This window comes from Nymphalis io, chromosome 30, assembly GCF_905147045.1.
Source record: "Nymphalis io chromosome 30, ilAglIoxx1.1, whole genome shotgun sequence".
Classification (NCBI taxonomy): domain Eukaryota; kingdom Metazoa; phylum Arthropoda; class Insecta; order Lepidoptera; family Nymphalidae; genus Nymphalis; species Nymphalis io.
Window position 1 is genome coordinate 6,423,679 of NC_065917.1, and position 25,623 is coordinate 6,449,301.

Below are 25,623 nucleotides of genomic sequence, written 5' to 3' on the forward strand. Positions count from 1 at the left end.
AATATTAGTTATATATTATAGGTTTGAAGGATTGGTGAGCCAGTGTAACTACAGGCCTATCATAACATCTTAGTTATTAAGGTTGGTGGTGCATAAAAGATGTAAGGGATGGTTAATATTTTTTTGAGTTTCAATGTTTATAGGCGATGGTGACCACTTACCATCAGGTAACACTTGTGCCAGACCAGCTACCGAATAAAAAAAGTACTGGATATTTCTGATAGAAAATTGTCAGTGCCTTTTCTGGTGCTTTGGGAATCACATAAACCGGTCCTGAATCAGTTGCGCACTATAATACGTCCTGCGCATTTAATCTCCCATGAAAATGACGAGCCGGTTGACGTGGTTGGTGCTTGCCTTTCACACCGAAGGTTGTGGGTTCGATTCCCACCCAGGACAGATATTTGTGTTCACGAACATGTCTATTTGTCCTTAGTCTGGGTGTAATATATAAGTATGATTTGCAAAAGAAATGTAGTATATGTAGTATATCAGTTGTCTGGTTTCCATAGTAAAAGCTCTGTACAAGCTTAATTTGGGATCAGATGGCCGTGTGTGAAAAATGTCCCAGGATATTATTATAATGGCTGCTATGGCCGAATCCAATCGAAACAACACCACAAGCTACTTACAAAACGCATCAAGTTAATTCAGAACTTTAACACGAAGTCACGCAACTGTGAACTTTGCCTAAGAATATTAAGCCGTCTAGCCTTTAATAGCAGGAGTAAAGGTATATAAAGAACTTTGACCTTGAATCGACATAATTATCGTAACAGCCTGTGAATGTCCCACTGCTGGGCTAAAGGCCTCCTCTTCTCTTTATGAGGAGAAGGTTTGGAGCTTATTTCACCACGCTGCTCCAATGCGGGTTAGTGGAATACACTTGACGCAGAATTTCAGTGAAATTAGACACATGCAGGTTTCCTCACGATGTTTTCCTTCACCGTAAAACACGAGTAAATTATAATCACAAACTAAGCATATGAAAATTCAGTGGTGCATGTCCGGGTTTGAACCCACGATCATCGGTTAAAATTCACGCGTTCTTACCACTGGGCCAACTCCATCTTTGTAATAATGTACCTACATTATTACGTCATGAGGTGAATTGGACTTTGACCAAACATTTGATCAAAAATTTGGCGCAAAGTAAATAATAATAATATCCTGGGACATTTTTCACACACGGCCATCTGATCCCAAATTAAGCTTTTACTGAGCTCGTACTATGAAAACCAGACAACTGATATACTACATATACTATTTTTCTTTTGTAAATACATACTTATATAGATAATTACACCCAGACTCGGGACAAACAGACATGTTCATGCACACAAATGTCCGTCCTGGGTGGGAATCGAACCCACAACCTTCGGCGTGAAAGGCAAGCATCCACCAAGCACGCTAACTGGCTCGTCTTATCGTTATCAAAACTTTGAATGTATATATAAAGTAGTTAAGTGGAGTAGTGTTATATTATAGAAATTATTATTAATCAAGAACTTTTTGTGGTGAATAATACGGCAGAGTTATTAGCAAATCGTATGGAATTCTAAGGTTTGGTTATCTGTACTGCTTTTTCTATTGGAATATACGCACATACCATTAATCTTTTCCAGGGCGTCCTTCACGGTGTCCCTGATCTTATTCTGCGTCGCGAGGAACATGGACAAGTTCTGCGACTCTTGAAGACTTTGACTGTCTGACATCACCTTCAGGAACTGGGCAGCTCTGATGATAGAAAAGTTTTTTTTTATACAGTAACAGCCTGTTAATGTCCCACTGCTGGGCTAAGGCCTCCTCTCTTTTTTGAGAAGTTTTGGAGCTTTTCCACCACGCTGCTCCAATGCGGGTTGGTAGAATACACATGTGGCAGAATTTCAATGAAATTAGACGAAGATGCACGAGATGAATTTTAAACACAAATTAAGCACATGAAAATTCAGTGGTGCTTGTCCGTGTTTGAACCCACGATCATCGGTTAAGATTCACGCGTTCTTACCACTGGGCCATCTCGGCTTTTTTTTATAATATAATGCTAATATTATAATGGTGACGGGGTTCGTTTGTTTGTATATATTCTCAGAAAGTTTCACGTAATAACTAATCATTTGATTATCATGAAATTTTCCATACACGTCATCAGAGCTACAGAAAAGGGGACAGGGTTACCTTACCCCTATCCCTCCCACTCAGGCGACGCCACGGAAACAAAAACTGGCTTTTGATTTCGGTTTTCTTCGAAGCCTTTTCGTTGAAAAACAACACAACAGAAAAATAAAGAAATGATATTCTTAGGGGTGATATTATTTCTGAAACGTTTCCAATATTTTTATATAATATTAAATAATCTCACCGTCTGTACGTTGAGTAGTCGTTCTTAACAGAACTCTTCATGTTCTTCAGCTCGTCGAGGACGGCGAACATGTTGACGAACTTGCCTAACGTGAGGAGGTAGGCCTCCGACACGAAGTCCCTCCGCTTCTCAGCGTGACAGAGGCGACGTACTTCGCCGCAGAAGCGCTCGATCGCCTTGCGCTGTAACATTTGATTTTATTTCGTACAAAATTCACATCATTCTTAGCATACTAATGTTCGAACGCATATTAGGTAAGGGGGAGATGTTGGTGTGGGGGGGTTATAAAAAAGTACCCTATGACTTTCCTCGGGGTTCAAGCTTGCTTCATACCAAATTTCATCAAAATCGGTTCAGTGTTGTAGCCGTGAAAGCGTGACACACAGACAGAGTAACTTTCGTATTTATAATATTAGTGTACATTTATATTTAGCATAGTCCAACCACGGTATTTGTAAAAATAAATAAAAAAAATATGACATTCAATTGACGTGATATCATTAGTCATCTTGAATAATATAATCTATGGTAATAATTATGAACTCCGAAAAAAAAAAACCATTTTGAATGTCATGTTGAAATTGTTATCGGAACTTTGGAAGTTAAATTAAAGCTGATATAAGTATAGGGGAATATATAGTGGATTTATTTTAATTTTAAAATAACAGTTATACCTGGAAGTACATAAACTGCAGTAGCTTGTCCACTTCTGGAGCCAACACCTGGACAGTTCGCTCGTATATGTGCACCCTGTCCGGCTGTTCGTTAGATCTCGGCTGTGGTATGGCTCGGCTGCAGCATCTCCATGTGTATAACATTACAGCATGGTCATTGCCTTCTTCTAGCAACTCATTCTATAAAGAATAATTAATATTTTATTATTGTATATATTATTAATTACCCAATAATTGAAATTAATTCACTACTTGAAGAACTGGCAGTCTGTACACAGTCTGAGAAGTTTATTTCCGAACCGGTAGTAGATTCTTGACAATGTATAAGCAAGTTTAACACTTCTATATTTAATAAAGATTTTGATTTTGACACATAGTTTTTATACACTCTAATGTCAACTGTCGAAAAGCGGAAATGGTTAGAATGCGTGAATCTTAACCAATGATTGTGGGTTCAAACTCAGGCAAGCACAAATGAACATTCAAAATGCTTGTGGTGAAGAAATACATCTTGAGAAAATTCTGTCTCCAACAAGCCGCATTGAAGCGGCATAGTGGAATTAGCTCTAAACCTTCTCCTTAAGAGAAACAAGGTCTTAAAACAGCTGTGGGGCATTCACAGATTATTACTACTACTATTCCAGTCAACTAACTTGATAACTTTTTTATCTTTTCCAATCCCTTAATAGTAATGACTATGACTCGTTAACTTAAGACCTAAAGCGATATTAAAGTAAATAAAAATATATTACGTACCAAGTTGGCATGAACAGTAGCCTCTTCAATGTATTTCGCAATGCCAGTGACAAATCCATTTCTATCCTCGAAGTTCGTATCGAAATTAGCTTGATACAGTATCGAGCATGGAGCTGCTTCGATGCACGGCTGTTCATCTGAAATCAACAAACAGTGTTATTTTTAAAATCAATAATGTAATAATTGTATGACATGTATAAAAAGATACTCTAAGTATCTGCCTAAATTATAATATTTCTTTATTGTCGCTAGTACCTCAAGAAGCACAAAACTTTTTATACTTCAACTGAACTCTTTCATGCTGAGTCTGATTTGCAATCTTATTGGAATATGAGAATGAAGGACTAGTCTTACAACTCTCTTAACCACTCTTGAGAATACCAAGCTTAAATCAGTTAGAAAAACATGATCATAAGTATCATTTTGTGGGCACATACGAGCATAATCAAGGAACTATACATTATAAGGAAAAAGAAACATACTTTAGTGCATATCATCACCATAATTTGCTTGGTTTTATACTATTATTTTAATATTAAATTAGCAATATATATTTTTTTGTATTTTAGAAAAAAAAAATTCTAATTATTAGACCCCAGGCACTACTATTTATTTCAGCTCAGTTCCAAGCAAGAATTTAACAGACTGTAACCAACATTTCTTTACAAAATAATGACGGTTGATGAGGCGGTTGGTGTGGTTGATAGATTGTGTTGTGGGTTTGATTCCCACCCAGGACAGACATTTGTGTGCATGAACATGTCTGTTCGTCCTGAGTCTGGGTGTAATTATCTATATAAGTATGTATTTACAAAAGAAAAGTAGTATATGTAGTATATCAGTTGTCTGGTTTCCATAGTACAAGCTCTGCTTATTTTGGGATCAGATGGTCATGTGTGAATAATGTCCCGGGATATTATAAAACTTTATGGTAGGTTAGTTTGTTAAAACCATATAAGCTCTTGAGACTCTAAAGTACTTTCATTGATAGTATATTATCCTATACATATAGTATTGTATATATAGGATCTTTATATAGTTTTTATCTTTTAGTGAGATATTCTTAACGATCATAAGTCATAATAGTCTTGGAAATTGAGCTCCTTTTCGTAGAAACTGCGTCTAAATTAGCGATAAATAACATGTATCAAGCGGATGTAGGTATTGCTTTATCATGTGAACATATCGTAATTCGTACATACCGGGCAGTGTTAATTCATCCAAAACATCCACATTGCTTAATGCATCAGAGAGCGATACTTTTTCACTCACAGACATGATTATTTTACGTAAAAATACGCAAACAAACTATTAAAACTTTTCTCGTCTCGATTATACTGTGTAGGGCGATAAGATCTTTACAAATAATTAATCATAATTAATCATTGTTTGTAATAGAAAAAGTTAAGCAGGAATAGCTACAAATGCTAATTAAGAAATAAGTTAATTAACAAATAGCTATAAAAATCTTCGATATAAAATAATATCCCATACAATTTACAAATCGCTTAGGGATAGTGACAGATAAATACAAAATAGGGTTGTACTGGACAGCTCATGCATTAATTCATAACGAATTGATGTCATGTATATTGTTATTCAAAAGTTTATAATAAAATATTAATAAAAACTTAATATTGCATTTGTAAATCTTTTCTTATAATAAATTATTTCATTATTATACTCAAATATATCAAGCATTATTTTATTATTATCGATTATAATACCGATAATATCGGACAGACCATTGCAATATTATACATGTTCACTCGAGTATTTTCTCGATGTTAGTCAAACCGGCGACGCCCATTAACGTTCAGAAATGGATTGTCTTACGTATCATACTATTTTTAGAAATGTATGTTTTGTACAAATATTTAGAGTATACAAGTATTGTATGTGTTAATTATGTAATTACTTTACTAAATATGCATTTTAGTAGAACATAGCAAAAAACAAGGAAACTATACAATCATAGTTCTAATTTAGAGTAGGTTCACGACAAGTTTTTTTCGATATTTCTTTTCAAGTGTAAGATGCCGAGATGGCCCAGTGGTAAGAACGCGTGAATCTTAACCGATGATCGTGGGTTCAAACCCGGGCAAGCACCACTGAATTTTCATGTGCTTAATTTGTGATTATAATTCATCTCGTGCTTTACGGTGAAGGAAAACATCGTGAGGAAACCTGCATGTGTCTAATTTCACTGAAATTCTGCCACATGTGTATTCCACCAACCCGCATTGGAGCAGCGTGGTGGAATAAGCTCCAAACCTTCTCCTCAAAAAGAGGAGAGGAGGCCTTTAGCCCAGCAGTGGGACATTCACAGGCTGTTACGGTTACGGTAAGATGCATTTCTCTTATAGATTAACGATTACGGTTACAAATGGTAATCATCAATCACGATTACAGACTAAATTTGATTGATTCTGAAGAAGTTCTGGAACACTTACTTAACTCACTCACCCGCTTTACTTTTTTGTTTACCTTCGTTATCTACTGTAATCGTGTTTGATATTTTGTACACCGACTAACGGTACAATTTTGCATCCATTCAGATTGGCGACTAAATTAGGTTACGATCAAGTTGTCTGTATACATGTGTACCAATAAATCGGCAATTTTTATTTGATTTTGTTCTTGAATTAGGAAATTAAAATATTCTGTAAACAGGGCAATTAATATATTCTTAATATTCTAAAGCTGAAGAGTTTTGTGTGGTTGAACGCGCTAATCTCAGGAACTACTAGTTCGAATTGAAAAAATATTTTAGTTTTGCATAGCACATTTATCGAGGAAGGCTTTAGTTTATATAAAATCACGCTATGACCAACAGGACCAAGAGGAGCATAAATGTAAAATGTTGCAAAAACGGGGGAAATTCATTCCTTTTGAGAGCTTCCGTTGCGTGCGCTGCGCAAACGGTCAAAGTTACACAACAATCATGTATGACGGAATGTTCCTCTTAAAAAGTTCTTAAAAAAGTCCGCGATAGCATATGTCAATCTTTGAAGATTGACTCACTATAACCTTTTATAGAAATTAAATTAGTTCTAAAATAATGCATTATTTGCGAAACCTTTTTATAAACATGATATTAATTTATTTGAAAAATAACGCGATGAGATCATACGACAATTTTTAATTCTTTTTATAGTTTGGCCATACAATTCTAACAGATAGTTGAGTAGGTTGTTTGAAAATAATCATACATAAGTATTTGTTTTCGGTTTGTAAATAATTTTATTAGTTAAACTTTATAGGTAAGGTATTTATTTCGTTTCGTCGCATTGATTTCTTCTCATTTTTTTATTTAATTTATTCTTTGTAGGTTTTTAATGGTTAGTTAATAATAGGTTATTAATTTTTTAATACAGATTTACCTAGAAGATTACAATTTCCTGTATCCGTTTGCAGGCACAATAAATAAAGCACAGGGACAGGCATTCAAGTATGACAATATAGATTTAATAGAATGCGGTTTTTCTCATGGCCAATTGTATGATGCCTTATCAAGAAACGAAAACCAATAAACTCCATGAAGATAAAACTAAAAATTATGTTGTACATACTGAAACACTTTAAGTCTGCTCATAGTGAATTATAAAGCGATACGCAGTCGAAACCACGGGCACAGCTAGTTGTATATATAAGAAATGTTTAACAATCATGTTTTATGCTTCCACGGCCATTATAATATTGATTAAAGCAATATCTTCATTGTATATGAGGTAGCAGTACGTCGTCATAGCAACAAGCACATCACGCATGCCGAAATATATGACGTAATCGCGCGTATGAACTATGAAGTGTGAACGAGACGACACGATAACATTACTATTTTTACATTTAAATCGTTTCTTAATCTTTGATTAGAGAGAGAAAAATACAGTAATATAATCGATTAAAATATATATTTTAAAACACGTTGAGTCTAATAAGTATCGCAAAGAATTTCATTCCTGACGGGGGTCCCCCGACCACAACATTTTTTTTATTTTATTTTCTATATTATAATATTATATGACGGCGGAGGGCCATCACCACAGTTATAGTTCATGGTTTTCTTATGTGGGCGTCTATCGGTGGGTGACGAAGGATCAAGAAAACACACTTGTACAATCAACCACAGTATAATGACTCAGTAACACAGTTTAAGTAGGTGACCGGAATGCGCGATGGTTCTGTGACCGCACGCGCCAAACGCTCGGAGAGTAGTCCCGTCCCACGTTCCCCTCTGGCGCATGCTTACACAAACTCCATCGAGTGCCGCTACGTGGCGCTGGCGTTCCGGAAACGATTCCATAACGTAGTCTCGAACGTATACCACTAAATGGCGTTGACCGAAATAATTCACCCGGTTGCGACATATATATATGCTATATTATATATTCTCGTTTCATTTTTGAATAAATTATTCCACATAATTCCTCAAGAAGTTATATTATATTGCACTCTCCTCCTAAATGATGTTTAGGAACGCCGTTTGCAACCAAACTAATATATCGATATCTGCCAATTAGCGTCCCCACAATTCGATTGAGCCTGATGTTATCAAGCCGAGATGGCCCAGTGGTAAGAACGCGTGAATCTTAAACGATGATCGCGGATTCAAACCCGGGCAAGCACCACTGAACTTTCATGTGCTTAATTTGTGTTTATAATTCATCTTTTGCTTGACGTTGGAAAACATCGTGAGGAAACCTGCATGTGTCTAATTTTATTGAAATTCTGTGTGCATTCTACCAAACCGCATTGGAGCAGCGTGGTGGAACAAGCTCCAACCTTCTCCTGAAAAAGGACGCTTTAGCCCAGCAGTAGGACATTAACTGTACTGAGCGATCCCGATCATCCGATGACCTTGAATTGGACAATTGAGTGTCAACCAGTCAAGATTGTATGAAAAAATTTAATAGAATCCATTTAAGAAATCCCAACTCATTTGCTTTGCTTGGTTACTTATGTCAGTTCAATTTTAAATACCTTTTATCACTACATGCTATAAATGTAAGTGTCCCAATTCGCTGCGTATTTCTTTCTGAACGTGATAACCTCAAAAAGTACCAATTTTTTTTACGGTTTTCATCAATGGATGGATTGATTCATGAGATAGGCTTAGGTGAATGAAGCATTAATGTTTTGTGGCTGAAATATGACTGTTGTTGAATAATTGTTGACTGGGAGCTTTACCCGCAACTTTACAGTTCGTTCTGTAATCCAATGCTATATGTCTTAAACGTTTTATGTAGCCTATTAAAATCGTCGTCTTTCTGCCCTTATCCCACTACGTGGGGTCGGCACATCATGTTTTTTCCTTCTACTTCTCACTGTCACCCCTCATCTCAGCACTCACCCCTTTCATACACACATCCTTTCTTACGCAATCCATCCACATTTTCTACGGCCTCCCCCGTCCCCTATATCCATTAACATTCATACTCATCACACTGTTGGTAACATATCACTGGTGGTAGAGCTTTGTGCAAGCTCGTCTGGGTAGGTACCACCCACTCATCAGATATTCTACCGCAAAACAGCAATACTTGATATTGTTGTGTTCCGGTCTGAAGGGTGAGTGAGCCAGTGTAATTACAGGCACAAGGGACATAAAATCATAGTTCCCAAGGTTGGTGGCGCATTGGCTATGTAAGCGATGGTTGACATTTCTTACAATGCCAATGTCTAAGAGCGTCCGCCTTACTATTCTATAAAAAAAATCTTTCATCCCTCCTTTCAGCCCATACCACGCTAACCTATAACTCTTCAACTTTTCAACTATTGCTGCTACTACATGTAGCCTATTAAAATAATTTAGTAAAATTTGATATTCACTAAATTGTAAAAATAAAACAATGTACAATATATTCACGACCATATTTATTTTATTAATTTTTTAATAAAAGAAAACGTACCTTCATACCTTATATGTATTAAATATTTTTAAATTATCATGTCACCTTAACCTATTTGCTATATACACTGTGCGCGTTCCCAGATAAAAAATACATACTTGATACGAAAACTCAATATATATAAGATATGGTATATAAGATACCAATCTCAAATCTCAATTGTGTTTTTACTAAAAAGATATTAGTCGCTAAATATGAATGTAATAAAAACTTATTTTTAATTGTACAAAACGTTCCTTATATAAGGGATAAAATATTTCACTTGCCATTTTAGATTTCTTTTCATATTTAATGGACAGTTGTTCACTTTAAGATTGCCGTTACTTCCCGCCTCGCTTCCCCGCACCCGCCTCGAGATTTATAGTATGGAGAGCAACGCTGTCGGGTGTTGAATGAATATTATCACACAACGATATAACTATTTCAAAATATGTCTTATTTTTTTTCTATATCTTTTATCTATCTAAGTAGGTCCTAAAACTAAACCCAATAAAAGGAAATCTTTCATGCTACTTAACTTCACTTTTAAATTAATCTTCATTATTATTTATTACTAATATTGTAAATGCGAATATATGTTGCCATATAATAAATCTTGAGAAAATATAAATTATATTAAATACATTTTATGTAATCACAAAATGTTTACAGAGAAAAATACAATTATAATTTTTTTGTCAACGGTATGCTAGCAGCTATGCCTTTGAAGTAATTTTGATAATTCGAGATGGTCTGCCCCCTAGATCTCCAGACTTGATTGATTTTCACATATACCCAAAATTAAAGGGTCATTTCGTGGAAATAAATTTGACGATGATGACGCGACTGTGACTTTCAAAAATTTTGTTTTTCAGACGTTATATGAGAAAAAGAAGTAAGAAGTAGGAGATGCAATGTTTATTTTTTTATTTTTTATTCCATCTTAACTAATATTATAAATGCGAAAGTATAGTTATTAATTACGGTTCACACATGTCGTCATGTGTAAAGAAATTGACATAGAGTACCTAACACAAGAGCGCCTCCCCCCCTTTCCTTACACCTGTCCCCCACCTGAACTACTCAAGTAGTATTTAATTTTTTTGAGTCACGCTAGTTTATGGACAGACAACCAAACATACACTATTACATAACTAGCAAAATTGATCAGTAGTGCTATTCCGTAAGAAAAACCTCGAAACTCACCGTAGAAATGGTCGTGAAATGTCAGAAACTGACATGCGACATTGACCATTATAATCATAACATTTCAAGAACACGCGCATCAAAATAGTATATCACTATAAGTCGGTTGTCAACATTTCACGGATGTCTAATAGTCACTTCTTACAGAATAGCACTGAATTTTGTTTAAGGTTTATTTTATGAAAAAAAAAAATAAAAGAAAAAAAAATGTCAGATACTAAATCTGCACGATGACACTTTATTTAAAACATAAAAAAATATTCATATATATTCAGAAGTAGAATAGCGATAAACTATTGACATGTAAAGCACATAAAAAAAAATGTTAACATTACGTCTCAGACACACATTCGCGTTATAAACTCAGTCGTCGGGTCAGAAATGTCAGTAGAATGCGAAACGCCTTGCGTCTTATTTATTGCATTTTGATTACTAACCATAATATCCTAAATTTTAATAATTCAATACAATATATACATTTATGTATAATTCAATACAATATATTAATTTTGTACAATCGATTATAAAATCGATTCGATTCGATATAGTCTATGCTAGGTACATAATTATTACGCTCTACCCAATGAGTGCGAGCGAGACAGACTAATAACATCGATTTATTGCCTCACGACTCAGTTTATAACGCAACGATTGCCAATACAATAATAATATTTTTCATCACCAATAGGAGACTATGGTTGTATTCCAAACTGACACTGATCTGAAAGTAGGAGTAAAGACAAACAAACCATAGATTTAAATATGGAATATGCGATTTGCTAATATTTCTGCTGTATTATGTTTACACACAAACAGTTTGCCTTTTTTTTAATTTACCTTTATTTATAATACAACACTATTAGGCTGAGATATAAAAAAAAAACCCGCTGAGTTTCTTTCGCCGTTTTTTCAGGTCTGAGGTGTTTATTTCCGAACCGGTGGTAGATTTATGACAGTCAATAAGCAAATGTAACGCTTCTGTATTGAATAAAGATTTTTTCACTTTGACTTTTGACTTTGACCTCTACTTGACTACTTATAAACACTTTTATTTAACTTCGAGAGATCCGATAAAAAGTTCGCGGCCATTGAAAATTGTTAAAGTGGATACCACAGATTATACAAGATGTCGACCAATTCAGAGTTGTTTATCTGTCTTTACCCCTCTCGTGATTGGAGATATATTATACTTTCCTTAAATATATAAATATTATAATTATGTCCGAATTTCAACCACTGGGCGAACACTTTCACTAGTATTGTTACCAACATTTTCATTTTATCTACACCACCAAATAACATCTTCAAAATAAGGCAGATCCTTCCATTTATACAACCAAATGTCATGACCATATGTCAGATCCAAATAAACAGTTTTGGCTTTATTATTAAGATTGTTTAGCAGGTGTCTAATTGGACAATGCTTTCTCTTTTTATCATCATTGATTTGACATTCGAATGGAGAAGACACAACATTGCCCTAGTCACCCTCTAAACAGCTATTGTAAAACCATAGCTGATCTAATTGCAAAGTAAGATTTCAAATCATAAATTTCTATAACATAATGTTTATTTGAAAAAAATAACAACAAAAAACAAATAAAAAAAAAACTTACCCAATATGAAAATATGGTTCAACCAAATTAAAATTCTATGGGTACCTCTTGCAATACTACCTTACAACCTAAATCGTTTAACGAATATGTTTTATTGTTGATGACATTCAAACGACCATTGCCACCGTTGACAACAATATCCAAATGCTCAAATTCGGTTAGCTGCACTATTGGAGCGGGTATTTCAATATCAACTTCATTCATATAATCATCATCATCATCATCAGATGTTCTATAAGTATCAAAACCATCTTGATTCGTTGCATTGTCACAGTCAAAATTTTCTTCTGGCCTTGCATCACCAAAATGCATTTCTGGTCCCATCCTTATACAATTGTGTTTTTTCAATAGTGACTGCCATAGAAATATTTCACCACAATGTGAACACTTGAAGTGCTTCGCACAGTTAGATTCCTTAACAACACCATGGACATAGTACAAATGACGATTCAAACAGTAATTCGATGATAGATATTTCCCGCATTCCTGAAAATTTATATACGAATACAAATAAAATTTAAAAGTAATAAAATTAAAAACAATATTTTATATTTATCTGCACAGTTTTAGGAGAGAGTACAATGAAGAAACTCCTATTTTTAATCCTGTCTGTACTAATTAATCCTAATCTTAACCATAACTATTTATAAATGTCATTACGCGAATCCGAGCGCTTATATATATTTTTTAATGTATTTATTTTGTTTGTTGAATAAACCTAACAGTACAGTAACAGCATGTGAATGTCCCACTGCTGGGCTAAGACCTCCTCTCCTTTTTTTGAGGAGAAGGTTTGGAGCTTATTCCACCATGCTGCTCTAATGCGGGTTGGTGGAATACACATGTGGCAAAATTTCAGAAAAATAAAGATTTACACAAATTAAGCACATGAAAATTCAGTGGTGCTTGCCCGGGTTTGAACCCACGATCACCGGTTAAGATTCACGCGTTCTAGCCACTGGGCCATCTCGGTTCTCGTAATATTAACCAAATTATTATAAACCTAACATTAAGCATTAATTTATTGTTTCGAAATTGCAGTGGCTTCGCCCGACCGTTACATGTTCAATGCGACGAAGAACCCGAAAATTTATATTCGTCAATCTTGTTGCGACTTACGGCATAGTTTTATTACCAAATTGTTTGTTCATGTACATTTGTAAATTCGATGCATTTAAATGATGTAACAACTTGTATTTACAAGTCATATTTACCTCTTAAGGAGAAGAAACCATTGCTCAGCCAGTTCTGATCATATTTCTGTGTTGTGTTATAATGGGATTTATTGAATACACGAGGCACACTATCAGCTGACACATGCAAGTTTAGTCACAATGTTTTCCTTCACCTTCAAGCACGAGATGAATTAAAAATACACATTAGACATATGACTTAATACTTGCCCAAATTCAGACTAATAACCTTCCGTTTCGATCAATACGTTTTATATACTGGACCGACTTAAGCTTTTTTGCCAGAAGCAAAATTCATTCAATCTAAATACAGCATAATTAATAAGTTTCTGAAATTAAATTCGAATAAATAATGAAGAAATCCATACCTCACATTTGTGTTTTGATATAATAGTTTTCTTCGTGATCGGATCAACGACCGCCTTCTTTAATATCCCTTTAAAATTAAAATGATCAATATTGAGCGCAGGTTTATTTTCTTTCTTGTTCCATTGAGATTCATTTGTAATTTTAATTTTTTCCAATACAACTTTAGGTTGCAAGTAAACCGGCAGCTCGTCGGTTAATTTATATGTTGTTTTTATTATTTTATTTCTGGTTTCAGTTTCTTTGTTCCGTAATTGAGAGTTATCTGACGTTTTTAGAAAATGTGTCCATTTATGCTGCAACATGTCCTTTTCAGACGTAAACTTCTTCAAACACTCATTACAGAAGCAATAATCTTTATAGCCCGTTGTTACACTATTCTGCAGATCGGGTAATGTCGACACATGTTTTTGTATACAATGTCGTTGATCTGATGTCTCTTTGCAGAAATTACATTTATAAATTCCATCCACTCGTTTTAAATACAATTCGTTGGAATGTTTTTCCGTATGAAGGAACATGATATGATGAGCAACTTCGCATTTCGTTTGAAATTGATCCTTGCATATATCACATATAAAAAACGTACCCAAGTGATCGTAACTATGATCTTTTAAATCCATATAATTAAAAAAGGACATATTACATGTCATACACTTATATTTCTTTATTATCCTACATACAAATCGTCTATGTTCTAAATATTTTTTCTTATTAGCCAAAAGCAATCCGCATGAATCACAGTGTAATTTAATATGAACTTTAAAAAACATCCTATCGACGAAATCTTTAGAACAATAATGACAAATATAGCATCTACGTTTTTTATGCTTCTGTTTCATGTGAAGTCGGAGAGTATTATAGTCTTCGAATATTCGCGGGCACTTCCTACATCGGTGGTATTCTTTAACTTCATGAATAATAATCTGATCAGAGAAAGATACGCGCTTGGGTATCTTATTATGAGCTTTATAAATAATCATATGTTTGTTCTCTTTATGATTATGCAATTTCTTCAAATTTGAATAAGTTTTATCACAAATTTTACACTTTATGCAGTTATAATTTCTTAGTGTATTATTTTTCACCATTTCCTTAAGCTTTTCCAGGTCTTCTCGTACCAACATAACAGAACATGATAGTAGTAACTTATTTGTACTTGAATTGTTTGCATTTTTGTTGGAAATAATTTTTGCCTTAATATCAGGCGCTAATGGATATCTCATTTTATTCAAAAACGGAGTTATGTCTAAACGTTGACATAGAACTATTGGCACCTTCTCGAAACCGCGAAAATCTGATTCTGATGTGGGAATGCTGTCATAGGACTCATCTCTGTATCCTTGTATGTTGAACAGCTCGGAGTTGTTATCATACACTTTAATAAAATTTGTACAATCGTCATTGTTACTTTTAGACATTTAAATTAAAAAAGGAGGGAAAATTAAAAAATAAACACAAATATTAAAATATTGATAAAAACTTCAACAACTATCCATGACATACCAAATGCCAAAATTATTATCAAAAAAAAAGAGAGGTGCTGCCACTAAAGCTTGGTTTTATGTCAAAGAATACTATAATCGACTGTCAGTTATATAAATGTCGTTATTATAATAATAAAAGTGGTCAGAAATATTTAAAATTATATAAGTTTTTTTATAATAAATATGTGAGGCTTATATCATAAATTCCATATCACATCTACGTTCTATTTAATAAAAAAAACCCTGTTCTTCTTAAGATATTTACATATAAATTAAAGGTAATTAAAACGGTAATACTACAAAGTCACAATTTTCGATCCTTTTTCACTAAGAGACAACTTGTTTTACAAAAAAAAAAACAATTTACTTTAATTTTTTAACAATGATATTAAATGTAGATTTTTATTTTATCGATTAAAACTGAAATTCGTGAACATTCATGGCATCGATTTATGGGTAAATCGATAAAGCTATATGATAGTAATATATCGTCGAATTAATATTCTTCTGAAAAAAGTTCATAAAATTAATAAGGCGATTTACTAGGATCAAGCCGTTGTAACAAATAAGAAATCTGGAAATGTAAAGGACATTATAATATAGCAATTCTAACAAAAGTAAATATAAGTAAATTTTAATTTCCTGCATGTCTAGATTAAAACAATTTTAAACCTTTTGGAGCAGTAGTTTATTTTTATAGGCACTTTTCTTATGATAAAAATTACTGAAACGACTTATTCGAATTACTTTAAAATTGTTATCCCAATGCAAGAATTCTTATTTAATTTTATAATCACGACAGCATCTCTCAATCTTCTTTGTGTCTACTTCTTACTATGTAATTAATTCAACGTTTCGTTTTCCAAATACAAATAGGCATATATATTTCGGTTATGTATATATATATATATAAATTGAATATAAAAATATTTTATCGAAATCGGTTAAAAATCTCTGAAGCTATCGAAGAGAACACAAAAAAGTAAAGAAATATGGCTAAAAATATCTCATACGTGTCTATTTAAGTAAGAATAAAAAAAATTTGTAGCTCGTTTAAAATTGCAAAAAGAGGATGACATTTCGGATTTAAAAAAAATAAGTTATTTGATTTTAAAATATAAGTTATTCGATCTTCTGAGTAGACAGTTAAAAAGCATCCCTAATTAAATAACGTTCTGAAACGTTAATAAGTAAAGATATTTTTTATTTTACTAATAATTTACAAGTTCTTGTTTGTTATATAATATATAAAAAATAAATGATTTGATGTACCAAATTAACTTTTATTTTAATTTTTTTTTTCATATAATGATATTCATAAATTCTTTTAACGGAATTCTAAACAGGTTTTCAGTATTTTTTCTGAAGTATTTCGCTATCGGATGTTGGTAATTTAGTACGTAAATCAATTCCCGAAATTAATTAGATAAACATTTCTTATTTTTACACCACGAAGGAAGGTGCCCGAGTGCATAATGTTTCCACCGACGCGCATTCGGAGCTGCCTTCCAGTCATAAACCCGATGTTCAGACGTTTAAAACCGCATAAACCATTTAGACAAACATCGACCATTCATAATCAAACAAAGAGCGTTAACACGGCCAGTACGAAATTTCAGAAGACGAAATGGATGAATTTCCGAGCGATTTTTACAAAATGGGTGCCTCTAGGAAGTGTAATTTACGTTGGATGGTGTTATATACGTGCAAGTGTAAATTACGAGGTGTCGAAAGTAGAAATAAAATTTTACGAAATGTTCCCTTTCCGGATAACAAGTCGATTGTGGGGACGGTTGGCGGCCTGCGAGCTACCAGTATCAATAAGAAGTTTCGTTTACGGTACGTATGTTAAACTCTTCAATGTTAATTTAAATGATGCTGCGGTGAAAGAACTCACGTATTATAAGAGCTTATCTGAATTTTTCACTCGTCCTTTGCGACAAGGGGCTCGGTATATATCCCCGGCGCCTTGCGTGTCACCTTGTGACGGTGTTGTCTTAAACTGCGGCCCAGCAGATACCGATAAAATTGAACAAGTAAAAGGAGTGACATATAGCCTTGAAGAGTTCTTAGGTGAAAATAAGTGGTCTAATACGGAGAATAATTATTACAATTCATTATTGAAAAATAAAAAGAATATACTACATCAATGCATCATTTATTTAGCTCCTGGTGACTATCACAGGTTCCACTCCCCTTGCGATTGGACCTCAAACTTCAGACGACATTTCTCCGGTAAATTATTGTCTGTAAATCCTTGGATGGCCCGACTGATACCGGGCTTGTTCACTGTTAACGAAAGAGCTGTGTACATTGGGGAATGGAAGCACGGTTTCTTTAGTATGACAGCGGTGGGAGCAACTAACGTTGGCTCAATAGAAATTTACAGTGACCCAGAATTGAGAACAAACACAAAAGGCAAACGTAATAGAATTGAGGAGTTTGAAAATACCGTTACTTATAAAAAGGGTGAACTATTCGGGCAGTTCAATATGGGCAGCACTATTATATTACTATTTGAAGCTCCAGCTGATTTCAAATTTGAGCTAAGCGCTGGCGAACGTGTGCTTGTTGGACAGGCCTTAACTATGACGTCGAAGGAACAAGCTAGATGACCGCTTTACACGGATTTCCTTCGTATAACACAGGCTGCTTTTATTATCTATGTAATTTTGCTATTGCTGTAGCAGCCTTATTGATAACTATATTAGTCATAACGGAAACCGAGATTTTTATAAGACAAAGCATGTAATAGTGATATTTTAAGTAATTGCTCCATATAAGGTAGCTGTATTACGGCAGTATAATTTTTGTTATAAAAAAAATAGATGTACGTTTAAACATTGTATTTTAAATAGTTTAAACGATTATGTTGTTAGACAACAAACCACCGAATGTGTGAACGTACATTAACAGTTTGATATTTGTATAGAACGAAGGTTGATGTAACGTAGAATAACTAGGGGCTTGGTTTAGATTTTTGATATATAGATTTTTTATTTAATCGAAATAAAAGATTCTATATTTTATATTGCTTGTGTGCTTAGATACTTCCAACTTGACTTTTATTTTATAATGACATAAAAAATATTATTTTACAAATAAATAAAAGCTTTCGAAAATTTATCAGTACGTAAGCTTGAAATAAATACCTACCAATGTCCACTACCAGTGAAAATGAGACAGTGCCATTGTGACTTATACAGAAAAATTTTTACTTGAAATGTGTAACCATCAGTTTAGCTTTGGGACTTTTGACCAGTTTTGGAAGGCCTAGCTTATTACTCTATGCGTTATATATTGCAATACATACTATTTTTATTTTTATTTTTATTTGTATATGTAGAGCAAATTCCTATTGTGTGAGGGGTTAGATAAAACGACTTTGACCTGGAATTGATGCGATATAAATCCATGGTGTTTTGAGTTTCTCAGAACTTTGGGTAAATAAAATGGACGTGAACATAAGTAAACAAGTGAAATACTTTTGTGTTATAAATATAGATATATCAATAGAGAACTGTTCCTAGCGCATAATTTACCAGTCAGTAGCAAATGGAAGATGTAAATGTAAGTTTTGTTTATCTTTACTCCTCCTGCAATTGGAATAAATTTTTAAAAATATGTGGGTAAGTGAATATTCTCTCACAAGTTTTTAATTATTTGCGTAACTGAGTACAGAGCTTGATTCTCAATGTATACATTGGTTGTCACATATAACAACCTGATCTACGTAATAATAATAAAAAAAGTTAAGGAAATTACAATAATACACAGACTATATATGACTTTTAAATTTGATATAGTGTTGCGAGGATTTAAAATAAATAATGTCGACTTCATTCAATTAAGCCAAACTCAGCATTAAAGCCAAGTTATATATATTTTTAAAGCTAGTAATACTTTTTAAATCAGATAATTGTGTTTTAAAAGCTGGATATACCAATGTCCTAATATTATTGGATATTTGATCTTACAGCGTTACAGTTCATATTTACAAAAAATGTAGATAAGCCTGATAGCAGACTAAATATTTGGCTGAAGGTAACCATAGATAGCCAAAAATGTTTGACGAAAGCCTAAAGTATATAGCATTGCAGGCCATATAACCTTCTTTACGTAGTTTATAAACTTAATAATCCTGTATGACATTGGTGCATGTGTATTGACATGAAATTGGCTTATAAGCCAATAAAAAAAAAATTATGTTTAATTTTTGTAACTTTATTTTTAAATTCCATATAATGGAAATTTTAACACATTACTTTTATTACAATTTTGAACCAATGTTAATTTAAAAAGTAATACCATTTCAATATTATACATACATTAATTTTTTTTTTTAAATAAATAATGGATAAAGAACTAACAGTTTACATTTTTTACAAGCGCATTAATAACACATAAAATAAAACATTATATATATGAACACAAAAAGTATAAATTATATTTACATATAGTTTAAAAATACTGTACCATATGTGTAAAACGTTTAATATTAATTACAGACATACATAACATTCATATAATCGTCATTTTATATATACTCGCACTGATTTATAAATATAATTCATAGAACATTATTAAAAAAGAATAGTGATAGGAACTTAAGAACAAAGTTTGATTACAATCATAGAGTATAAACATTATATTATATTTATTAAAATTGATTGTCGATTAACTAATTGTAGAAAAAATTATCAATTATTAAGTTAACTAGTTTTCGCTCGCACGGTAGAAAGAGAAGGGCAGGTATCATATACAGGTTCAAGCTTGCTCCATACCAAATTTCATCAAAATTGATTTAGTGACTTAGCCGTGAAGGTGTAACAAACAGACAGAGTAATTTCGCATTTATAATATTAGCATTACATATATAGTCGGGCCAATAAAAAGTTATTGGGTTTTCTGTCAGATAGTTCTCAGTAGCTTCCCGGAGTCTGGAAGCTGGAAGTGTGTACACTGCCGTGCCTCGGATAGCACGTAAAGCCGTTGGTCCTGCGCTTGAACTCTTTCCGATCGGTTCGGATTGCCGTCCAATCGGATTATGAGAGTGAGGGAAGAGAGAGTGCACCTGTGTTTGCGCACACACTCGTGCACTATAATATCACCTGCGCAGCTGGCTAATCTCTCTTAAGATTGGCCGCCGTGGCCGAAATCGGTCTGGAGGACATTATTGATTAGACTTGTATTAATGCGCTTAGTTATTGCAAAAAAATATGCTCAGTTCATATTAAATCAATCGTTAATGTACATTAATAAAAACGTTTTCGAGTAAGAATGTATGGGACATGCGAAAATTACGAAGCATTTTTATTGAAACACTCTTGGACTACGCCTTGTAGGCATTTTTTTTTTTTTTTTTTTTATATACCACCTGATGGTAAGTGGTCACCAACGCTCTTAGAAATTGGCATTGTAAGAAATGTCAACCATCGCTTACATATCCAATGCGCCACCAACCTTGGGAACTAAGATTTTATGTCCCTTGTGCCTGTAATTACACCGGCTTATAAATTGTTTTCAATTATTTTTTTATGTGTAGCGTCTTAGCGCGCGCTACAACTAACTCGTACTTCGAGCGTCAGATGAGTAAGTGTAAGATTTCGAGCGTCAGATCGTAAGATCGGTACACGAGCTCATATGTTTACGTATCAATTCTCGTGAATACCTTGGCACTCATAACTTTTTTTTTATACTTCTATACCTTCTAACAATTATGTGATGTTTATAAGATCAGTACAAAAATTACGATGTATATTATGTATACAAATTGCAAAATATATAATAAAATATTTCTAATGACGATAAATCGATAGAAATATTTTATATTTAAAAAAATGGTGTTTTGAATAATGATTATATTTTAAATACGGGATCGTCAAAGTGTTTTCTCGACGCAATTTGTAGTTTTTAAAAATTATCGCGCCATTTTTAAAGTTTGTTTTTGCTGTGTTGCCTGTTTATAATTGGTAAACACCATCAATTATGTGATATTATTATAACGAGTATCGGTCTTTTGGACACAGATTGTTTTTTTTTATTACTTTGTGGCATATTATGTCGAATAATGTAAGTTCTATTTTCCTTTCTATGACAAATATTAAAAAAGTTTATTAATATTTTCGATATTGACGTCGTAATATGCTTATATTCTTATATTCTATGTTATTTATGTTAAAAATATATAAATTTAAGAAAAAATTTTCAAGTCATAAAATGATAGCTTGTATGTTTATTTTTAATCTGTGATTGGAACGAAATAAATTTATAAAAACTTTTGGTCTAATTAATAGTTAAGATAATGTATAAAGTTTAATAAAGTTAAAAACTATAATATGTAATTCCTAATGATTTAAATAATGGGATTAAAAATCGTCTCTACATCTCTCACTACTGCTGTCTGTACTCGCTTCCGTTAATTAAATCATGAAACTTTTGATTTTCGTTTTTATATTCATTAAATGATTACAAGGCCTCGGAGAGCACGTAAAGACGTTGGTCCTGCGGCTGAACTCTCCGTTCGTGTCGGATTACCGTCCCAACGGATTATGAGAGTTAAGGAATATAGAGTGCATCTGTGTTTGCGCACACACTCGTGCACTATAATATCTCCTTATGCGCAGTTGACTAATCTCTCTTGAGATTTGCCGCCGTGGCCGAATCGGAGGACATTATTATTACAAGGCTTTTAAGGACTTCTTTACGGGGAAATTATTGACTAATTTATTTCGTCAGCATCATGTAAAATATGGACGAAAAACTTTATATCCTGTTTATTTAAAGTCGGATAGTAAAAACTTTATTATACGGCTGCCATTTCTAAACCATTTTTTCGCGCGCAAATTTTGTATAAATATTTTTTACGATTGGTAAATAAATTATAACTTTTGTTTACTACCACAGATAATAATTGTTCCTTTGTTATTATTATTTAATTATCATTTTGCAGAAATTATTATACAATAAAAATCACGTGCTTTGTGAGACAGTTCATGCAAATATATCATTAGGATGTTAACATACAGCGCGGCAAAACGCAGAAACTCCGCAGCGCCGCTTTTGTAACGATCTTAGCGTTTGTATACGCGTTTTGCGTCGCCGTATGAAAACATTATACGAATCGAATTAATAAGGAAAATAAAGGAATAATTATTTTTCAGATGGAATATTACTAAAAATGTATATTTTAAATACGAACTTACCTAATCGTTTAGAATCGAAATGATCAAAACTAAAAGTAAGAAATTTTTAAACACCTTTTTTCGAAATAAAGCGACGCTAATAAGGAAATTGTCAAATTTTGTGCTGGCAAGACATGCTGGTGATAAAATGTTATGTAATGACTCAATAGCTAAGTTACCGATAAAAATTGCTAACAATATTGTATTGTATTGGTGGTATTCTATGGTGGTTTTCCAAAGAATTATGAAAATAGATTTTTTAATTAAAACGCAACATAAAAAATAAAGTAAGACAAAAACTGTATTTTAAGTTTTAAATGGGCATTTATGTAATTATAATTATTTTTTTTAATTTATTATATTTTAAAGGAAAGTTGGAAGATCCTCGAATCGTTGTTTAATGTAATAAATATTTCTATGTAAATACTTTCTTTTATTTTACCCTGATTTTTGGATGGCATTATATTATAATGCCCATCGTGCAGTAATATTATAAAGTGGTCTGGCTCACTCGTCCTTCAAATACTACAGTAAAAATTATTAATCTTACAAATCTAACATTAATACAAACTTTTTCACAGACTTAAGTAAAATGTTATCAGATTAATGATTACATTAATATATTTTTTTTAATGTTTCGACATATTATTTAAAGTTTTCTTTCATCGCCTAGCAGGAGATAATTTTAAAGATAAATTATGAAAATAAAAATTCACTGGTGCTTGTGAAGGTTTTAATAAGCAATTAATATACACAACAATAGCTTTACTGTAAACTCCACCAAGATAACAAGGGCAAAATAGAAATGTCTTACATTGGCAACGTGCTTTTTTGAACTGAAAACTTAGGCGCGTCGCGCTGGTTTGTCGTAAGGGATAGACTCGTGGCTTCGCGTCACCGACATGCTAATGTTAATATAATGAAATCGTTAAAAGTATAAATAATTTAAGTATTGTGGAAATTAATGAGGATAATAATGATTGATACTGGTGGTAGAGCTTTGTGCAAGCTCGTCTGGGTAGGTACCACCCACTCATCAGATATTCTACCGCAAAACAGCAGTACTTGGTATTGTTGTGTTCCGGTTTGAAGGGTGAGTGAGCCAGTGTAATTACAGGCACAAGGGATATAACATCTTAGTTCCCGAGGTTGGTGGCGCATTGGTGATGTAAGCGATGGTTAACATTTCTTACAATGCCAATGTCTAAGGGCGTTCGGTGACCACTTACCATCAGGTGGCCCATATGCTCGTCCGCCTTCCTATTCTATAAAAAAAAATTGAAATTTATGTAAATACTAACATTATATACAAATAATATAAGTGTATTTTAACTATTATTTATTTAAATAAAGCTGTATTAATATTTTATATCGAGTTTGCGACATGCTGTGTATTTTGATGAATAAAAAGGGATGGAATTATTACTTGGAAAGTAAAACATCAGTTTCAAGTTTTCAATTCTATCGACAGTCCTTAATTCTGCCTATTTTTTTTTAAATAAAATTTCATTTAAGTAATATAAAATTATTTATTATTAGCCGTGATGGCCCAGTGGTAAGAGCGCGTGACTCTTAACCGATGATCGTGGGTTCAAACCCGGGCAACCACCTCTGAATTTTCATGTGCTTAATTTGTAATTATAATTCAACTCGTGCTTTACGGTGAAGGAAAACATCGTGAGGAAAGCATGTGTGTAATTTCACTGAAATTATGCCAAATGTGTATTCCACCAACCCGCATTGGAGCAGCGTGGTGGAATAACCTCCAGACCTTCTCCTCAAAAAGGGAGAGGAGGCCTTAGCCCAGCTGTGGGACATTCACAGGCTGTTACGTGACGTGATATAAAATTATACGCTTTATTCGCTGCTCGTACGATTTTCAATTGTTATTTATTCATTATAATTGATAGTGAGGCAAAAATGACTAATGATTATTCTATCATTCCAACCGGTAGATAATTCCGTTGCGTTTAAGCATTGAGTCACTTGTTTTAATACAAACATGGTGACATCAGATTCCAATATTATGTGGAATAACAAAGTCCAATTAGTATTTATAGTATCACAGCTTCAAATCTCGATTATGTACTGTACAGTAACAGCCTGTGAATGTCCCACAGCTGGGCTAAGGCCTCCTCTCCCTTTTTGAGGAGAAGGTCTGGAGGTTATTCCACCACGCTGCTCCAATGCGGGTTGGTAGAACACACATGTGGCAGAATTTCAATGAAAATAGACACATGCAGGTTTCCTCACGATGTTTTCCTTCACCGATAAGCACGAGATGAATTATAAACACAAATTAAGCACATGAAATTCAGTGGTGCTTACCCGGGTTTGAACCCACGATCATCGGTTAAGATTCAAAAAGGGAGAGGAGGCCTTAGCCCAGCAGTGGGACATTAACAGGCTGTTACTGTACTGTATGTTAAAATCAAAATTCAGTTATTTATTTTGTTGTTTAAGTTAAAGATGCTTTTTTTTGTTGTTTACCGTCAATTAGAGTTTTTTTTATATGAATGTTAAGTTAGCCTATGATCGATATATATTTTGTTACAATATTTTTATACATGCAATAAGACAATTTTTTTCTGAATATATACCGTTGGATTCCGAATTAATAAAATAAAGTTTACTTGGTGGTAGGGCTTTGTGCAAGTCTGTGGGTAGGTACACACATCAGATATTCTACCGCCAAACAGCGATACGCAGTACTATTGTTTTCTGGTTGAGAGCCAGTGTAACTACAGGCACGAGCGACATACCTTCTCAGTTCCCAAGATCGGTGGTCTATTGGTGACGTAACGAATGGTTATTATTTCTCACGGCGTTGTCTATGGACGGCAACCATATATAAAAAAACTATGAAACCGGTTAAATAAAACACAAAA

At 33.4% G+C, this 25,623-nt stretch overlaps 3 protein-coding genes across 5 annotated transcripts in view; 1 reads left to right on the forward strand and 2 right to left on the reverse strand.

Moving 5' to 3' along the window:
* Positions 1 to 5,288, reverse strand: part of LOC126779882 (cytoplasmic FMR1-interacting protein) — a 66,870-nt gene extending 61,582 nt beyond the window's left edge. For all 3 annotated transcript variants that reach the window (XR_007670414.1, XR_007670415.1, XM_050504017.1), the window contains exons 1-5: positions 4,995 to 5,288; positions 3,793 to 3,929; positions 3,037 to 3,216; positions 2,363 to 2,544; positions 1,610 to 1,737 (exon numbers count right to left, since the gene is read on the reverse strand). Coding sequence is in view for 1 of the 3 variants with exons in the window: in XM_050504017.1 (XP_050359974.1) it covers positions 1,610 to 1,737; positions 2,363 to 2,544; positions 3,037 to 3,216; positions 3,793 to 3,929; positions 4,995 to 5,070 (703 nt within the window). In the remaining 2 variants the exon portion in view is untranslated. The remainder of the gene's footprint in view (positions 1 to 1,609; positions 1,738 to 2,362; positions 2,545 to 3,036; positions 3,217 to 3,792; positions 3,930 to 4,994) is intronic.
* Positions 5,289 to 11,099: 5,811 nt separating this feature from the next.
* Positions 11,100 to 15,557, reverse strand: LOC126779942 (zinc finger protein 91-like). The gene is made up of 2 exons (XM_050504155.1): positions 14,067 to 15,557; positions 11,100 to 12,991 (listed from the first exon to the last, which is right to left on the reverse strand). The coding sequence occupies exons 1-2, from the start codon at positions 15,483 to 15,485 to the stop codon at positions 12,533 to 12,535; spliced, it is 1,878 nt and encodes a 625-aa protein (XP_050360112.1). The 5' UTR covers positions 15,486 to 15,557; the 3' UTR covers positions 11,100 to 12,532.
* A 1,280-nt stretch (positions 15,558 to 16,837) lies between these two features.
* Positions 16,838 to 19,975, forward strand: LOC126780035 (phosphatidylserine decarboxylase proenzyme, mitochondrial). Its single transcript, XM_050504284.1, has one exon. It carries the CDS (start codon positions 17,027 to 17,029, stop codon positions 18,164 to 18,166), a length of 1,140 nt encoding a protein of 379 aa, XP_050360241.1. The 5' UTR covers positions 16,838 to 17,026; the 3' UTR covers positions 18,167 to 19,975.
* The last annotated feature ends 5,648 nt before the right edge of the window (positions 19,976 to 25,623 follow it).

Bases quoted from the DNA above. Each gene is read 5' to 3' on its own strand.
- LOC126780035 (XM_050504284.1), top strand. From the start codon at position 17,027: ATGTTTCCACCGACGCGCATTCGGAGCTGCCTTCCAGTCATAAACCCG.
- LOC126779942 (XM_050504155.1), bottom strand. From the start codon at position 15,485: ATGTCTAAAAGTAACAATGACGATTGTACAAATTTTATTAAAGTGTAT. The intron at 12,992-14,066 runs GTATGGATTTCT...ATAAATTTTCAG, and splicing joins TATCAAAACACAAATGTGAG to GAATGCGGGAAATATCTATC.